At 45.9% G+C, this 17,186-nt stretch overlaps 1 protein-coding gene across 2 annotated transcripts; it reads left to right on the top strand.

Annotated features, from left to right (window-relative positions):
* Positions 1 to 5,407: 5,407 nt before the first annotated feature.
* LOC137535006 (gastrula zinc finger protein XlCGF57.1-like) lies at positions 5,408 to 16,097 on the top strand. 2 transcript variants are annotated; one of them, XM_068256769.1, is made up of 5 exons: positions 5,408 to 5,491; positions 6,551 to 6,674; positions 6,797 to 6,931; positions 7,098 to 7,476; positions 13,815 to 16,097. In XM_068256769.1, the coding sequence occupies exons 2-5, from the start codon at positions 6,618 to 6,620 to the stop codon at positions 14,858 to 14,860; spliced, it is 1,617 nt and encodes a 538-aa protein (XP_068112870.1). In that variant the 5' UTR covers positions 5,408 to 5,491; positions 6,551 to 6,617; the 3' UTR covers positions 14,861 to 16,097. The 2 variants fall into 2 exon arrangements, with proteins under 2 accessions (XP_068112870.1, XP_068112869.1); XM_068256768.1 differs by having other exon boundaries at positions 5,420 to 5,491; positions 6,548 to 6,674.
* Positions 16,098 to 17,186: the final 1,089 nt, after the last annotated feature.

Raw genomic sequence — 17,186 nt, 5'->3', positions numbered from 1 at the left:
ATGAAAGGGAGCCTTGTTTCTCTTGTTCAGAGTGTGGGAAGAGATATTTAACAAAGCAAAATCTTCTTAGACACATTAGAAGTCACACAGGTGAGAGGCCTTATTCATGTTCAGAGTGTGGAAAAAACGTATTTCAAAAGAATCACCTTATTAGGCATCAGGCACATCACACAGGCGAGCATCCATTTTTATGTTCAGAAAGTGGAAAGAAGTTTTCAGCAAAGGGTGACCTTGTTGTACACTTCAGACGTCACACAGGGGAAAAGCCTTATTTATGCTCAGAATGTGGTAAAAGTTTTGCTGGGAGTGGAGCTCTTGTTAAGCACATGAAAAGACATAGAGGCGAGCAACCCTTTTCATGTTCAGACTGTGGAAAGCAATATTCAGCAAAGACTGATCTTGTTAGACACTTCAGAGGTCACACAGGTGAGATCCTTATTCATGCACAGAGTGTAGGAAAGAATTCATTCAGAAGAGTCACCTTATTAGACATCAGGTATGTCACACAGGGGGGCGGAGTTTCAGGACACCAGACTTACCCACTATTATGGTTCCTCGCTGTTCCCCGCTTAGAAATCATGTGCATGCTGGTGGATCGTGGGATGAAGACTGCCATCCAGCAAGCGGGATCCCCTGCGTCAACCGAACAGGTGAATAAGGCGCAAGTGAGTACTCAAATGAGAACAAGTAAGGCGGCTGTTGGTAACCGTGGAGAGCGATGGAACACCAGCGTGTCTGCACTTCATGAAAAGTGCCTCTACGGTGTGTGCTCTGCTGCAGCATATGGCTCTATGAACTTGGCTGTCATTTTAATCAAGCTATGCAATCTCATCTGCTGTGACCTCTGTGCATGGCGTATTCCAACTGCTTGCTTACAATATTTGCTAATGTGCGGGACTAATGTTACTCTATCTAGAGCAGTGCTAGAGGAGACGACTAGCTGATGTGCTGCATTTTCATCTGCTTTGAACTTTCTTGCACAGTCTTTCATTGTAACTGCCTGTGTGCATTATATCAACCTTCTTATGGGACTAGTGCCAGCATGTCCTAACCGTGTGCAACGAGATAATTTGCAGTGCATATGGGTCCTTTTAAGATTCGCTGCAGCAACATACATTTGCATTCATCTATGGACACCTGATATGCTGTTGTATGTGTGAGTGTGCAATCCGGGGCAGTGTGTGTGTGTGTGTGTGTGTGTGTGTGTGTGTGTGTGTGTGTGTGTGTGTGTGTGTGTGTGTGTGTGTGTGTGTGTGTGTGTGTGTGTGTGTGTGTGTGTGTGTGTTACATGATTTGTAACGTTTTAGATTTTGTGTCTATGGTGCCTCCCGGCGTGGGCTGTTTCATAATAAAGTTTGTAATTTTTGGAATTTTGAGGTGTAAATGAGCTTCTTTTCAATCTTTTTCCATTAGTTTATTATCTAGTCATAGACCCATGAGAAACTATGTACCTAGCTGGATGTGACAGTTTAAGATCACCCGGCCTATGTAGGTGCTTTACTTTTCTTTCAAGTGAGGACTTTTTTGCTCTTTTTTTATGTCATTCAGGGGTTCAACCTTTTTCATGTTCAGAATGTGGGAAGAGTTTTTCAGCAAAGAGTCACCTTGTCAGACACTTCAGAGGTCACACGGGTGAAAAGCCTTATTTACATTCAGAGTGTGGGAAAGACTTTCATTATAAAACAGATCTTTGTCCTCACCAGAGCTGTGGAAAAGCCGATACTCGTAAAGACCATATTACTCACAAGATATGTCTCACAGAGAAATATCAGTTTTCATGTTCAGAGTATGGGAAAAGTTTCAGTTGTGTGGAAAATCTTCACAGACACCAGACAATTCACACTGGTGAACAGCCTTTTCAGGTTCAGAGTGTAAGGAATGTTTTAATTGTTGTGGACACCTTCATAAGCACATGAGAGGACACACAGGCAAGCGGCCCTTTTACATGTTCAGAAGAACACTCCTAAGAGTCACCTTATTAGGCATCAGGCTTGTCACACAGGCACACATTCTTTTTCATGTTCAGAGTGTGTGAAAGGATTTTCTGAGAAGAGTGACCTTCACCTTAGAAGTCACACAGGTGAGAGGCCTTATTCATGCTCAGAGTGTGGGAAATGTTTCCCTGACAATAGTAGCCTTCATAGGCACATGAGAAGACACACTGGGGAGCATCCTTTTCCTTGGTTAGAATGTGGGAAACCCTTGGTTTGTTATTATCAGTTTCTTGTGTTCCCACACTCCACGGTGACCAGCCAATCAGAAACAGAGTCAGGAGACTTGGCTCTTGTAATGTTAGAGGCCTGTATGCTACAGCTGTAAAGTGAGAAGACTTCTGCTTACACAACTCACCAGTCACACCAGCAGGAGGCACTCCATAAGATCAAACATTTATTTGTAATATCATAATTAATTAAAATTAATAAAATTGATAAATAGTAAAACAGTAGATGATGGCAGTAAGATGTTGGGGAATCCCAAATAGCTTTGCATTTAAAATGTTATTTAGATTATAGGCACACATGTGATGTACGTTATAAGCACTTTTGTTGTGTAAAAAGTAATAAAAAGCATTTATATATAAAAAAACCCAACAAGACTTATCTCTTGTCAACTCAGGCTGAGGAGGAGCAGCATAGATCCAGATGGAGGAGCAGCATATATCAGGTGGGGAGGGTAGAATCCTGGAAGGAGCAGTATAGATCCTGGGGAGGAGCAGCACAGATCCTGGGGAGGAGCAGCACAGATCCTGGGGAGGTGCAGCATAGATCCTGGTGGAGGAGCAGCATAGATCCTGGTGGAGGAGCAGCATAGATCCTGGGGGAGGAGCAGCATAGCATCTGGGGAGAAGATGCATAGAATCTGGGGAGAAGCAGCACAGAACCTGGAGAGGAGCAGCATTGATCCTAGGCAGGAACAGCAATAGATCTTTTGGAGGAGCAGCATAGATCCTGAGGAGAAGCAACATACAACCTGGGGAGGAGTATCATAGATTTTTCTTTTTTTTTGGGGGGGGGGGGGGTAGAATCTGGGGAGAAGCAGCATAGATTGGGAGGGGGTATAATCTGGGGAGGAGCAGCATAGATTGGGAGGGGGCTAGAATCTGGGGAGGAGCAGCATAGATTGGGAGGGGGGTAGAATCTGGGGAGGGGCAGCATAGATTGGGAGGGGGGTAGAATCTGGGGAGGGGCAGCATAGATTGGGAGAGGGGTAGAATTTGGGGAGGAGCAGTATAGACAATGCTGATATCTCAGACCTCAGGAAACACTCGATCCTATTCAGGAGAGTGGGTGCTGGTGCTCTCCTCCAGACAGGTACACCACTCCTGTCCCCACACAGTGAACACTTTGAAGTAGAAGGAGGCACTTTATAGTCGTAGAACTACTGTTCAATATTTATTCATGTCAGGCACATAACATGTTACTGGTAGAGCCTTTCATCAGGTACTGATGAAGGGCCCTGCCCATAACATGTAGTGTGCCTGACATGAATACATATGGAACAGTAGTTCATATCCTCCCTTTGTCCCCCAGCATTGCTACTATCCTCCAGTATGCAATGTCCCCCCATCCCAGTAATGCTATTTTTTCCCAGTATATCCCTGTCCTCCTTGTGTCCCCCAGCATTGCCATTATCTTTCAGTATGTAATGTCCCCCACCCCAGTAATGCTATTTATTTCCTGATATAGCCATTTCCCTGTGTGTCCTCCAAAATTGTCACTATCCTCTAGTATGCAGCTTCCCCCACCCCAGTGATGCTATTTATTTTCCAGTACAGCCATGCCCTCCCTGTGTCCCCAACATTGCTATGATCCTCCAGTATGTAATATCCCCACCCCAGTAATGACATTCCCTTCTCAGTATAGCAATGTCCTCCCTGTATCCCTCAGCACTGCCACTATATTTTAGTATTGTCTCCCAGCATTGCCATTAATCTTTCAGGGAAAACACTCAAAAATGAGAAAAATACTTATTGCTTTAATGCGAGAGGATAGGAGGCGCCCTGGAGGGTACTTGTGGAATGGTGTACGAGACAAAAAAACGGGTTTATAGAAGAAACACAGACATTCAGTTATTTGTTTGTGGTTACTGATAGTATATATCCCAGTCGTAAATCTGACCGTTTAAGCAAGCTATGGATATAAGTGTACGGACTGGTCCTACCTTAAATAAGTAGTCAGTCCCATAATGTACGGTATAAAAGCTTTAATAGGGCACTTGGAAAAATGACAACGCGTTTCGCGGTCAGAACCGCTTCATCAGGTCGTGTACTGTGCCGGGAGTAGAAGTATCCTCCGCCTCGGCGATAATACACCAGATCGGGCTCCCGGTGTCTTCCCGTCCCCTTTTTCTATTTCTCTAGTACATACTTATTGCTTTAACCTCCTTGGCGGTAATCCCGAACTGAGTTCGGGCTATGCTGCCGCGGAGGATTTCTCAGGCCCTGGTGGGCCGATTTCCATATTTTTTTTTTTGTTACACGCAGCTAGCACTTTGCTAGCTGCATGTACAGTACATACTGATCGCCACCGCTCTGCACTGATTCGCCGCTACCCGCCGCTCCAGACCCCGTACGCAGCCTGGCCAATCAGTGCCAGGCAGCGCTGAGGGGTGGATCGTGACGTCATCATGATCGTCGCCATGGCGATGGGGAGGCCAAACAGGAAATCCCGTTCTGAACGGGATTTCCTGTTTTCTCTGATCGCCGGAGGCGATTGGAAGGGGTGGGGGGATGCCGCTGCACAGCGGCTATCATGTAGCTAGCGCTAGGCACTGCCCCCCCCCCCCTGGCGAATTATTGTAATGCCAGGGGGTTAATGTCCGAAAAAAAAACCTCTCACTGAGATGCTGTGCTTGCTATAATTATTTATGTCATTCTTCAGTGTTTTCCCTGAGAGAATGTTAGCTCATATCTACCTCCTCTTTTTAAACTGTTTCTAAATATTTCATTTATTGAGTGGCTGGAAAGTGTACTTGTTAAGGGCTCTGCCCCTGACACAGGTGAACAGGATTTGAATCTCGGCTTTTCCTGTTCAGTAAGCCAGCACCTTTTCAGTGAAGAGACCTTGAGCAAGTCTCCCTAACACTGCTGCTGCCTGTAGTGTGCTGCGCATCCTAGTGGCTGCAGCTCTGTGCTTTGAGTCCGTGAGGGTAAAATCTTGATATAAATGTTGTGTGTCTTGTTTGTGTCTTATTTTATTTTGGCTCCTGTGAAATCTAAATATAAGTGTTTGGCTACCTTTATATGGCTAAGTGCAGGTGATGCTACGAACAGAGGTTGCAGTTAGCCTATTGACCACAAGATGGCAATCTCACTTCTCCTAAGTGGGAAGCACAAACAAGACGTAGATAATCCAAAAACAGAAAGTGATGCGACACGTCACAGACAGGAAGTGGTCTAACGTATTCAGAAAATACTCAGAAAGGATGTAACACAGCAAGCAGCCAGGAAGAGAAGTTGGAGGAAGTGGCTGGCAAGGAGACATTGAAACAGGTAATTGCGTGATTCTTATTATATATTGAGTAGAGCAGAAGTCAGGGTGGATATACTTTGTTACAAAGAAGGTCATAGGTAATAGCCTCTTTGGGGCAATTACTTAATACACTGACCATATTAAGGGGGGGGGGGGCACAGGAAAAGCTGTTGCTGTGCCCCCACGTGGTCAGTGTAATGACTGGCTGTTCCTATGTCACCTACCTGTGTCCCCCATGTGGTGAGAGTAATGATTGATTGTTCCTGTGTCCCCCTATGTTGTCAGTGTAATTAATATGACAAGGCCACCAGGGGCAATATCCTGTACGGTGGTTGAATACTGTACTGGTTAAGGGTTCTGCCTCTGACAGGAGACTTTGACTCAAATCTCGGCTCTTCTTATTCAGTAAGCCAGCACATATTCAGTAAGGAGTTCTTGGGCAAGACTCCTGAACACTGTTATTGCCTACTGAGTGTACTCTAGTTTTTATAAATTTGTTACATGTAAACCATGATGTAAATAGTGCCCATTATCAGGAAGGCTCTGATTAAGCCAAGTCTATAGTTGGGATTAAGTGAGAATTTGTGGAGAGAAAAAAACAAATATCCAAGAAAGGTCCACACACCACAGGGAGGATATGGCTATACTGGGTAATAAATGGCATTACTGGGGTGGTGGGTGTGCTCCAGTCCTCTGCTCCCATTAGCCTCAGTCTCTTCTCTCCTCATATCCTCATCCATCTACCATGACCAGCACTGCTGTAACATCACAGCTATGCTAACAGTGGGATGTAAATGTGAGGAAGAAAGGCTAGCTGGAGAGAAGGCAGGCAGGAGGGTTGTGGAACCCTGGGAGTGTAGTACACAGGTAGCTAGAAACCAACCTTTTATGCTTTCCTATGAATCAGAATCATTTTTATTTTGCTAAGCACAATTGAATTGGGCTTAGCTATGATACACTGCTTGGCCCTACCACCCACATGTGACAGCAATGGGGAGTGCTATAGGGGTTCCTGTATCTGTAGTTTTACCACTGACAACTGTATAACCTGGATTATCCTCTTATTATCTATCAAGAAGTTGGGGTATCTTGAACACATTGCATGGCAACATCACTGAGGATGGAGGAGGACCATGACTGAGTAAAATGACTGAGAGGATATTTAACCTCACGCTAGAGATCATTTATCTGCTGATGGGACAGGTGAGGAGGATTCTGAGAGGTCACATGATGTCACTTTTATCTCTTATAATAAAACACAGTTGGCTGGAGAGATGAGAAGGATTCTGGGAGGTCATGTGACATTATTGTTGGTCTTTCTACAGAGTTTCCCTCCAGTGAAATCTGGTGATCATGTGACCATCACGGTGCCCCCACCTCACTCCTTGATATCTGAGGGACACAACAAGCAGAAGATTCTGGAAATCACCAGGATGATGATGGAGCTGCTGACAGGAGAGGTGAGCAGTGCTGGGAATGTTGGTACATTATCCAGTAACAACTAGAAAAGTGTCTGGTAACACATTCTTTTCTTCTGTGACACATTCATTTCTTCTACATATGCTGTTATCTGTGTTCACATTTAACATTATTAAAATGTTATTAAAATATAATTTGTGAAATTAGGGTGGAGAACTTATACATGGATGTCCTGTGGTAGAAGAAGAAGAAGAAGAAGAAGAAGAGACTTATGTGAGGAGTAATCAGCAGTCTATGGAGGAGGGTGACATGATGAGTACAAGTAAAGAAGAAGAAGAAGAAGAAGAGACGTATGTGAGGAGTGATCAGCAGTCTGTGGAGGAGGGTGACATGATGAGGAGAGTTAAAGATGAAGAAGAGGAAAGCTATCTGAGGTGTGATCAACAGTCTATGGAGGAGGGCGATAGGATGACGACTATTAAAGAGGAAGAAGAGACCTATGTGAGGAATGATCAGCAGACTATGGAGGAGGGTGACATGATGAGGACAAGTAAAGAGGAGGTATATGTTACAGAGGGCAGAACAGGTGAGTAGTCTGCATTAAATTTAGAATAAATGTGTGTCCTTATTACTGTTATACTATTATATTACTCGCCATATTAGGCGATATGCTACATACTCATGTTAGACGTTTGTCATCTACAGACAACAAACACAGAACATTTATATCGCGCTTTTCTCCTGGCGGACTCAAAGCGCCAGAGCTGCAGCCACAAGGACGCGCTCTATAGGCAGTAGCAGTGTTAGGGAGGCTTGCCAAAGGTCTCCTACTGAATAGGTGCTGGCTTACTGAACAGGCAGAGCCGAGGTTTGAACCCAGGTCTCCTGTGTCAGAGGCTGAACCCTTAACCATTACACTATCCAGCCACTTCTAAAACTATAATTCCTTATTGTATTTGATGACAGCTTATTAATGATAACCGTACAGACACCCTGATGGCTTTGGAGTACTCTGTGTGGAGAGGGGAGGTGGTGGTTGAGTGATTAGCATCCCACTACATCTCACAGTAGAGATACAATGCTGAACAGGCCAGGACTTTCCAACTCTGAGACTATATTGTGTCACATGTAGCTATAATCACCAATTATGTCAGCCAATACAAATCTACCGTATGTGGCTTAAATTATTCCTACTAGACTGTAACAAGCTGATAATGGTCACTGTATATTTTTGTACACAGATCTTTGTTGGGGTTACTTGGTAAATGCAGATTAAGATATTGGGAAAGTAGACACAGTGTACTTGGACTTTGTAAAGGCTTGTGACACTGTTTCCCACAATACCAAAAGCAAGAAAGAGGCGGCTGGCCACCACCTCCTGCCAGGTGCTGAACTCTCCCCAATCAAGTGTGCCTCCTCCTGGCTTAACCACCGACTGCCTGGCCATCTCCCAGGTCTCCCCCCATGTAATGTGCTTCCCCTGGGCTGAGCTGCTTACCACCTGCCTGATCCCCAAGTCTTCCCCACCTAATGTGCTCTCTTGGACCAATCCTCCACTGACTGCCTTCCCCCGGGACTCCCACATGCCCCCCCCCCCCCAGCTGAGCCACCACTACCTGCCATGTCCCCCAGGTCTCCCCCATCTAATGTGCTCCCCAGGGGCCGAACCACCACCCCCTGCTGGGTCCCAAAGTCTCCCCAATCTAGTGTGCTCCTCCTGGCTGAACCACCACCACCGACTGCCTGGCCATCTTATAGGTCTCCCCCCATCTAATGTGCTTCCCCTGGGCTGAGCTGCTACCACCTGTCTGGTCCCCAAGTCTCCCCCATCTAATGTGCTCTCCTGGACCAATCCACCACTGACTGCCTGCCCCCGGGTCTCCCCATCTAATATGCTCCCCTGGACCAAACCTCCACTGACTGCCTTCCCCCAGGTCTCCTCCATCTAATGTGCTCCCCTTGACGGAGCCTCCACTGATTGCCTTCCCCCGGGTCTTCTCCATCTAATGTGCTCCCCTTGACGGAGCCTCCACTGACTGCCTTCCCCCGGGACTCCCACACGCCCCCCCCAGCTGAGCCACCACTACCTGCCATGTCCCCCAGGTCTCCCCCATCTAATGTGCTCCCCAGGGGCCGAACCACCACCCCCTGCTGGTCCCAAAGTCTCCCCAATCTAGTGTTCTCCGCCTGGCTGAACCACCACCACCGACTGCCTGGCCATCTTTCAGGTCTCCCCCCATCTAATGTGCTCCCCCTGGCCGAACCAACACCCTTGACTGCCTGCCCTGCTCCCAGGTCTCCTCCACCTAATGTGCTCCCCTGGACCAAGCCTCCACTAACTGCCTTCCCCCGGGTCTCCCCCATCTAATGTGCTTCCCTGGACCGAGCCTCCACTGACTGCCTTCCCCCAGGTCTCCCACATGCCCCCCCCAGCTAAGCCACCACCACCTGCCATGTCCCCCAAGTCTCCCCCATCTAATGTGCTCCCCTGGGCTTAACCACCACCCCCTGCTGGGTCCCAAAGTCTCCCAAATCTAATGTGCTCCCCCTGGCCGAACCACCACCCCCGACTGCCTGCCCTGCTCCCAAGTCTCCCCCATCTAATAATCTCCCCTGGGCCAATCCTCCACTGACTGCGTGCCCACAGGTCTCCCCCATCTAATGTGCCCCCCCAAGCTGGGCCACCATCACATGCCATGTCCCCCAGGTCTTTTACATCTAATGTGCTCCTCTGGACCAAGCCTCCTCCGACTGCCTGCACCCACATCTCTTCTATCTAATGTGCCCCCCCCCCCCAGCCTAGCCAACACCACCATGTCCCCTGGTGTCCTTAGGTATTCCCCATCTAATGTGCCCACTCCAGCTGAGACACCTACTCCTGCAAGGTCCCCAAGCCTCTCCATCTAATGTTCTTCCCCCCTCCCCCCCATGCCAAGCCACCATCTCCTGCCATGTCTAGAGGTCTCCCAAATCTAATGTGCTCCTCCGGACCGAACCACCACTAATTGCCTGCCTTTTCCCCAGATCTCCCCCATCTACTGTACCCCCCCCCCCCCCCCAGTGGAGCCATCATCCCCTGCCAGGTCCCAAACTCTTCCCAATCTAATGTGCTCACCTGGGCTGAGCTGCCACCAATTGCCTGCCCTGCCCCAAAGTCTCCCCATCTAATGTGCTCCCCCGGGGATGAACCGCCACCACCACCACATTCAAGAAAAAATGGCACAGAGAAATTTGGGTACAGGGTGAAGACGAAAATCATCTCACCCTGCTCCTGCAATACTCCAGGTGGCGTTAATTACTATTTCCCCTCCACACCGAGGTGGACTCAGGGGTAAGATGTAATTTGACTGCCAGCTAGCCGAATTACACTGTTTGTAAAGTAATTTTGGCTCCGTCTTTTGACGGCGCCCAAATGACTGTCTGAGTGCCGCTATAGCCGTAACTCACATCATAGCCCATGGCTGTGCCAAAAAATGTCCCTGGGCCGCTTTGCATTTCAGCCACCACCTGCCTGCCTTGCCCCCTGGTCTCTTCATCTAATGTGCTCCCCCGGCCAAATGACCTCTGCCTACCGGCCCTCTCCCCATGTCTCCCCCAATCTAATGTGGCCAGGCTGCCACCGCCTGGGCCACCAATGAAATCCCTCCCTATCATTTATAGTTGTTATGTTAACCAGCCAATGGGGTGGAGGAGGAAGTGGTAAGGCTCGGTTCTCACTAAGCCTGCCATTCACATAGAAGGCATTTAAGGCAGGTGGGGCACTAAAAGTGGCGGCGTTAAAGGGGAACTTCAGCCTAAACAAACATACTATCATTAAGTTACATTAGTTATGTTAAATAGAATAGATAGGTAATATAATCTCTTACCCACCCCGTTTTAAAAGAACAGGCAAATGTTTGTGATTCATGGGGGCTGCCATCTTTGTCATGGGGGCAGCCATCTTTTTGGTTGAAAGGAGGTGACAAGGAGCAGGAGACACAGTTCCAACTGTCCTGTGTCCTGATAACCCCTCCCAGCTGCACACACTAGGCTTCAAATGTCAAATTCAAAATGTAAAAAAAAAAAAAATTGCACCAAAACAGCAGAACAAGAACAACAACATCAGAAATCCCATCATGCTTTGCACAGCATTAGGGGAAAAATGCCCGGGCAGTTTTTTTCTGTGCAGCCTTGCAGCCTCTGATAATTTAGTGCTTTGTAATGTCACAATGGCCCATATGCAATTAACCTTTTCTCCTGAGTTATTTCTTAGGAGATAATTTTCTTATTCTCTTCAAAATAACTTTTAAGCATTTTACAATTAAAAAGGTACTATCAAAATTATTTTGATAGTATTTCCTTGCTTGCTGGTGGTTTAACCACTTGAGGACCGCAGTGTTAAACTCCCCTAAAGACCAGCCTGTTTTTCCCTTAATTGGCCACTGCAGCTTTAAGGCCAAGCTACAGGACACAGCACACGAGTGATTTCCCCCCCCCCTCCTTTTCCCCCCACCAACAGAGCTGCTGCTGATCGCAGCGCTGTACATGTAAATAGACAGCGATTACGCCGTCTAACAGTCTTCCGAGACTGAAGGCCGGACGGTGCTCCGCCCCCCGAGCAGGAGATGTGCGCGCAACCTGCGCAGTACAGCCCAGGGGCTTGACACCAATTGGCATTAGGCGGTCCTGGGGTTGCCGCCACTGCCACGCCCATGGGTGTGGAGCAATCTTAAAGCAGTTAAAAAGCATTTTATGAAAAGGTGTGAAAATATCAACAAGGAGAAAATTCAGGAGAAAAAATGAATTGCATATGGACCAATGGGCTTGATTCATTAACAAGACTCTGAAGTGAGTCTAAATCAGCTTTGTTAACTTTTATTAATGTTAAGCACTTTAATCCCTGCTAAACCGACTCATCCCCGGCGGCAAAATGAGGGGTTTATACCTCCCAAAACTCCCCTGCTGAGTCTGGGGAGCGCTTCCTGCTTGAGGCATAGCTTAGGGCTGTAGCTCTGCCTCTTCATGCGTCAATCCCCGCTGATCGCCGCCTCTCCCGCCCCTCTCAGTCTTCCTGCACTGAGAAGGGCGGGAAGAGGTGGAGATCCGCGTGCAGATTGACGCACATGGAGGCAGAGCTGCAGCCCTAAGCTCTGCCTCCATGGGCAGCAAAATCCACAACCAAGAAAGTCGTGGATTTTGCACGGTATAAACCCCTCGTGTTGCCGCGGGGAGGCGGCGGTTTAGCAGGGCTTATAGTGCTTAACATTAATAAAAGTTAACAAAGCTGATTTAGACTCACTTCAGAGTCTCTTTAACTATTTTCCGACCTCTCCACGATTGGCGTGAACGTGGCGGCAGCCCCAGGACTGCTCCATGCCGGTTGGCATGAATGGCTTTCAATGAGGCTAGCAGGAGATCACATCTTCGCTTGGAAGGCGGAGCTCAGCTCCACCTTCAGTCTCCCAGTGGCAGCCGCCGCTCGTTGTCTAATTAGACTGTACATCGCTGCGATCTAAGGCAGCGCTGCACTAGGGACAGCCGTGTGGCACGGCTGTCCCCTCCAGAGGCTCAGGTGTGATCCGCTGTCATAGGCTGAAGCCTATGACAGCTGATCACAGTGATAGGCTGGCAGGGGGGAGGGAGGGAGGGGCCACATACAAAATAAAAATTAAATACACAGTTTTATTTAAAAATAAACCGATACATTTGTATAGATATATAAAAAAAAACCAAAAAAAAAAAACATTGTGGGAGCGATCAGACCCTACCAACAGAGAGCTCTGTTAGTAGGGAGAAATAGGGAGGGAGGGGGGGGGGGTGGGGGGGGGTGGGGGGGGGGGGGGGGGGGGGGGGGGGGGGGGGGGTAGGGTGAGAATCACTTGTGTGCTGTGTTTTGCGGCCCTGCAGTGAGGCCTTAAAGCTGCAGTGGCCCTGGTCTTTAGGGGGGATTAACACCGCGGTCCTCAAGCTTCCACTGTCTCATCAAGCTGGAGTTTACTGCTTTTCAATGTATGGCCAATGCTTTAGGTGTAGGGATGCTCAATGATAAGCAAATACCTCTGACTTGTATGCAAATGACATGCAGCTAATCCCATTTCTCAGGAAATGCATCTGATTTGCTGAATTTCAAGCAACATAAAATTTGTATGCAAACCAAAGTTTATGTCATGTGATTGGCGGCCTGTAATGAGCACAACCTTCCGCAGTTCTCTGTCAGGCTGATAACTGGTGATGGTCAGTGACATGCCAATAAACCTGAGATGGAGCAAATTGTATGCTAATTATATGCAAAGCTATTCAGCTGCTGCATCTGGCCCATTTCCAATATGCATATACTTTGCATCAACTTAGAATTATCAGCAGCTCACCAACCATCCCTAATGATAATTAAAAAGGAAGAAGCGAGAGCCCAATATGGTGTAGTAAGTCTAGGCAATTGGTAGAATGTGTAAGGAGTAGTATATATATACTCACAAACCCGGGTTACCTCCAGGCAACCACTGTATAAGCAGGTGAGGAGATTGACCTGTCCTCACTCAGGATTAGAAAGTCGCTTTCTGTAGACGTGAAAAAAAGGGGTATCCCCCTCCACCAAGGGTGGATATATAGTGTATTATAGACTGAACAGAGGCGCCAAAAGGATAAAAACAATATTTAAAATTGCTTAGGAGGCAGTGGTGGACTTACCTCCTTCAAGCAGACACAAGGGAGCTGTGTAATTCAACATAAGAAATTTTAATGGTACACTCCAAGGGTTTGATACACATGGCTATAAGATCTTATAGCCATGTGTATCAAACCCTTGGAGTGTACCATTAAAATTTATTATGTTGAATTACACAGCTCCCTTGTGTCCTCTGTTCAGTCTATAATACATCCCTAATGATAATTGTTCCTCACCTCAGAATTCTCTAACAGGAAGTGATGATGTTTCTCTATTTGCAGCGCAGAGTCCCGGCATCAGGAACCTCTCAGAGACTCGTCTCTCTGTATCCACAGACTGTACAACCGAGGATGATGATGTCGTTGGTCAAGTTTCTCCTTCAGATATCCTGATTACCCCAAATATTCCCCCAGACTCCCCTCACCTGTCTAACCCCGAGGGCCTTTATATCCTGCAAAGTTCTCCCACTGCTGGAGGGTCTTATTCCTGTTCTACATGTGGAAAATGTTTTGTTCAGAAATCACATCTTGTCAGTCATGAGAGATCTCACACTGGTGAGAAGTCCTATTCATGTGCTGAGTGTGGGAAATGTTTTGGGCGTAAATCACATCTTATCAACCATGAAAGAACTCACACTGGTGAGAAGCCCTTTTTATGTGCTGAGTGTGGGAAATGTTTTGCACAGAAATCAGATCTTGTTTCACATAAGAGATCTCACACTGGTGAGAAGCCATATTCTTGTGCTGAGTGTGGGAAATGTTTTGGAGATAAAGGAAACTTTATCAGACATTGGAAGTCTCACACTGATGAGAAGCCTTATTCATGTGCTGAGTGTGGGGAATGTTTTGTCCAGAAATCAAACCTTTTCATACATGAGAGATCTCACACTGGTGAAAAGCCCTATTCATGTGCTGAATGTGGGAAATGTTTTGGGCATAAAGCAAACCTTGTCAGACATGAAAGATCTCACACTGGTAAGAAGCCCTATTCATGTGTTGAATGTGGGATTTGTTTTATTCAGAAATCAAACCTTGTCTTACATGAGAGATCTCACACTGGCGAGAAGCCCTATTCATGTGCTGAGTGTGGGAAATATTTTGGGCGTAAATCACATCTTGTTACACATGAGAGATCTCATACTGGTGAGAAGCCCTATTCATGTGCCGAGTGTGGGAAATGTTTTACACAGAAATCAAATCTTGTTACACACAAGAGATCTCACACTGGTGAGAAGCCATATTCATGTGCTGAGTGTGGGAAATGTTTTGGGCGTAAATCACATCTTGTCACACATGAGAGCTCTCACACTAGTGAGAAGCCCAATTAATGTGCTGAGTGTGGGAAATGTTTTGGGCATAAATCCTTATTTGCCATACATTTGGATCAAGTGTGGGACATTTTTGGGCCATAAGTGTTCTTTTGCAATGTTTTTTATTTCTTGCAAAGTGCACATGGAAGCATGTTTACACAGAATCCTGAGGACTCTTTCATTCTATTCAGTTGCTTGTGTTCACTTTTTATATTTTCTACTGCATCTACAGTCACATGCAGCCAAGGCTCTCCCTGAAAAAAATAAGTCTAAACACTTTTTTATCTGGATGAAGAAACATTCCAAATAGCAAAAGAGAGTGCTGAAAAGGAATTCCTTTTTTTTTTTTTTTTTTTTTAGAGCTGAAAGACCCAGATTTAAAATCGCACTGCTGTGCACAATTTAGTCAGAACCTATGAGTTTTTCCTCTCTCTCTCTGGCTGGTTTCTAACCAGCAATCTGCGTTCTGGTTGCAGTGCGATCGGATGTTCGCATCGCAACGCAACGCTAAACTATAAGTGAACCTCTAATGCTCACTTCCTGTTGCCAAAATAAGAATTGCACAGAATTGTAATGAGACAGTATGCTTCCACGCATGTGCACAACAGTGTGAAAAATTAAAAAATACGTCCATTGCCATGGACTTACATAACTTCCTGTCAGCGCACATCGCCATGAATGTTGTGGGGTAACGCGCTGTTTCTTTCTTGTCACATGTGCTGTTTCCGGCTGTGAAATGTCCAACAAAATTCCATTGATTAGCATTACTGGGAGGTAAAAACGCATAGCACAACGCAATGTAAACGCGCTAGTGTGAAAGGGGCCTCAATCTGCGAAGAGTTTTGAGCTGAATGTACAAAGTCCAGTAAAATAAGAGGAGAGGGATTTATCTTCCAGCAATGTTAAGGGACACACTCACTGGACTAATATTCAGAAGGATTAGATTACTTTGACTGTGACGGGATCTTCCAGGGATCTCTTGACTTTTAAATCATTTTGGAGATAATATTTTAGATCTATATTGTTACACCCTCTTAGAGGAAGATTGGCAACTGTTACATGATAATGCTATAAATATGATAACAGCAAAAAGCTTAGGTATTAGAAGTCAGATGTATTCCCAGATCATATTATACCCCAGCACAGATAATGCTGATCTACCCCAATGCCTCAGTGCTGCACCCCAGATGTAAATTAGGAGGAGACCACTGGATACACTGTTTTGGGCTTGAGATAAGATGCAGCAATTCTGGAAGGGTGTGTGAGTGGAGGGGGGGGGGGGGGCAGGGGTGAGATGGACAGTTTATTGTTATATGTGTTATAATCATATGCTATATACAAATGATGGAAGCTGTTGCTGGAAAGGATTATGCGTTATATAAGAAGATAAATCCTAATAAAATGGAAATCTGATGCTCTCCAAGTATCTCTCCTGTGAGTAAAGTTGTTAATAAAGTTATTCCTCTGGATAAAGTAGCAAATATCAATGGGCTGTGATAGATTGTTAAATAGATGGACTAAATTGGTCAAATATGAATTGTGTGTATATCTATATGTATATATAGTATGTATGTACATTGTGTTTGCATATAATGTGTGTATGTACATAGTGTGTGTGATGGGTAGACTGTATATCTGTATATTGTTTCCACTATGAGTTTTTTGATCCTCTGCATGTAATGTAAGTGTAAGATATACAGTTAAAGGGAACCTGAAGTATGATTAATATGAAGGCTGACATTCTTTTTTATATTTAAACAATACCAAATGCCTGTCAGTCCTGCTGATGCTCTGCCTCTAATACCTTTAGTCATAGTGCCTGAACAAGCATGCAGCAGATCAGGTGTTTCTGACAAGATTACCTGCATGCTTGTCTCAGGTGTGTGATTCAGACAGTAGTGATACCCGAATGGTCAGCAGGACAGGTATTTCTTAAAGGACAACTGCAACAAGAGGGATATGGAGGCTGCCATATTTATTTCCTTTTGATCTTCTGTCTCTAATACTTTTAGCCATAGACCCTGAACAAGCATGCAGAAGATCAGGTGTTTCTGACGTTATTGTCAGATCTGACAAGATTAGCTGCATGCTTGTTTCTGGTGTGATTCAAACACTACTGCAGCCAAATAGATCAGCAGTGCTGCCAGGCAACTGGTATTGCTTAAAGCGGACCTGAACTCAGAACTCCTTTCTGCTCTAAAAGATACACAACAGCATAATTGCCTTTAAACAAAAAAAATTTGTTTGTTACAGCTGATAGAAATCCTAAAATAAATTTGCAAAGTTTCTACTTCCTGATTCATGAAAGCGGACATATTGTTTACAGCCTGTGCTTTCAAATGGG

Source organism: Hyperolius riggenbachi, chromosome 10, assembly GCF_040937935.1.
Source record: "Hyperolius riggenbachi isolate aHypRig1 chromosome 10, aHypRig1.pri, whole genome shotgun sequence".
NCBI classification, from domain to species: Eukaryota; Metazoa; Chordata; class Amphibia; order Anura; family Hyperoliidae; genus Hyperolius; species Hyperolius riggenbachi.
Note: the sequence above shows the minus strand (reverse complement) of the source record. Positions and strands in the feature narration are given on the sequence as shown.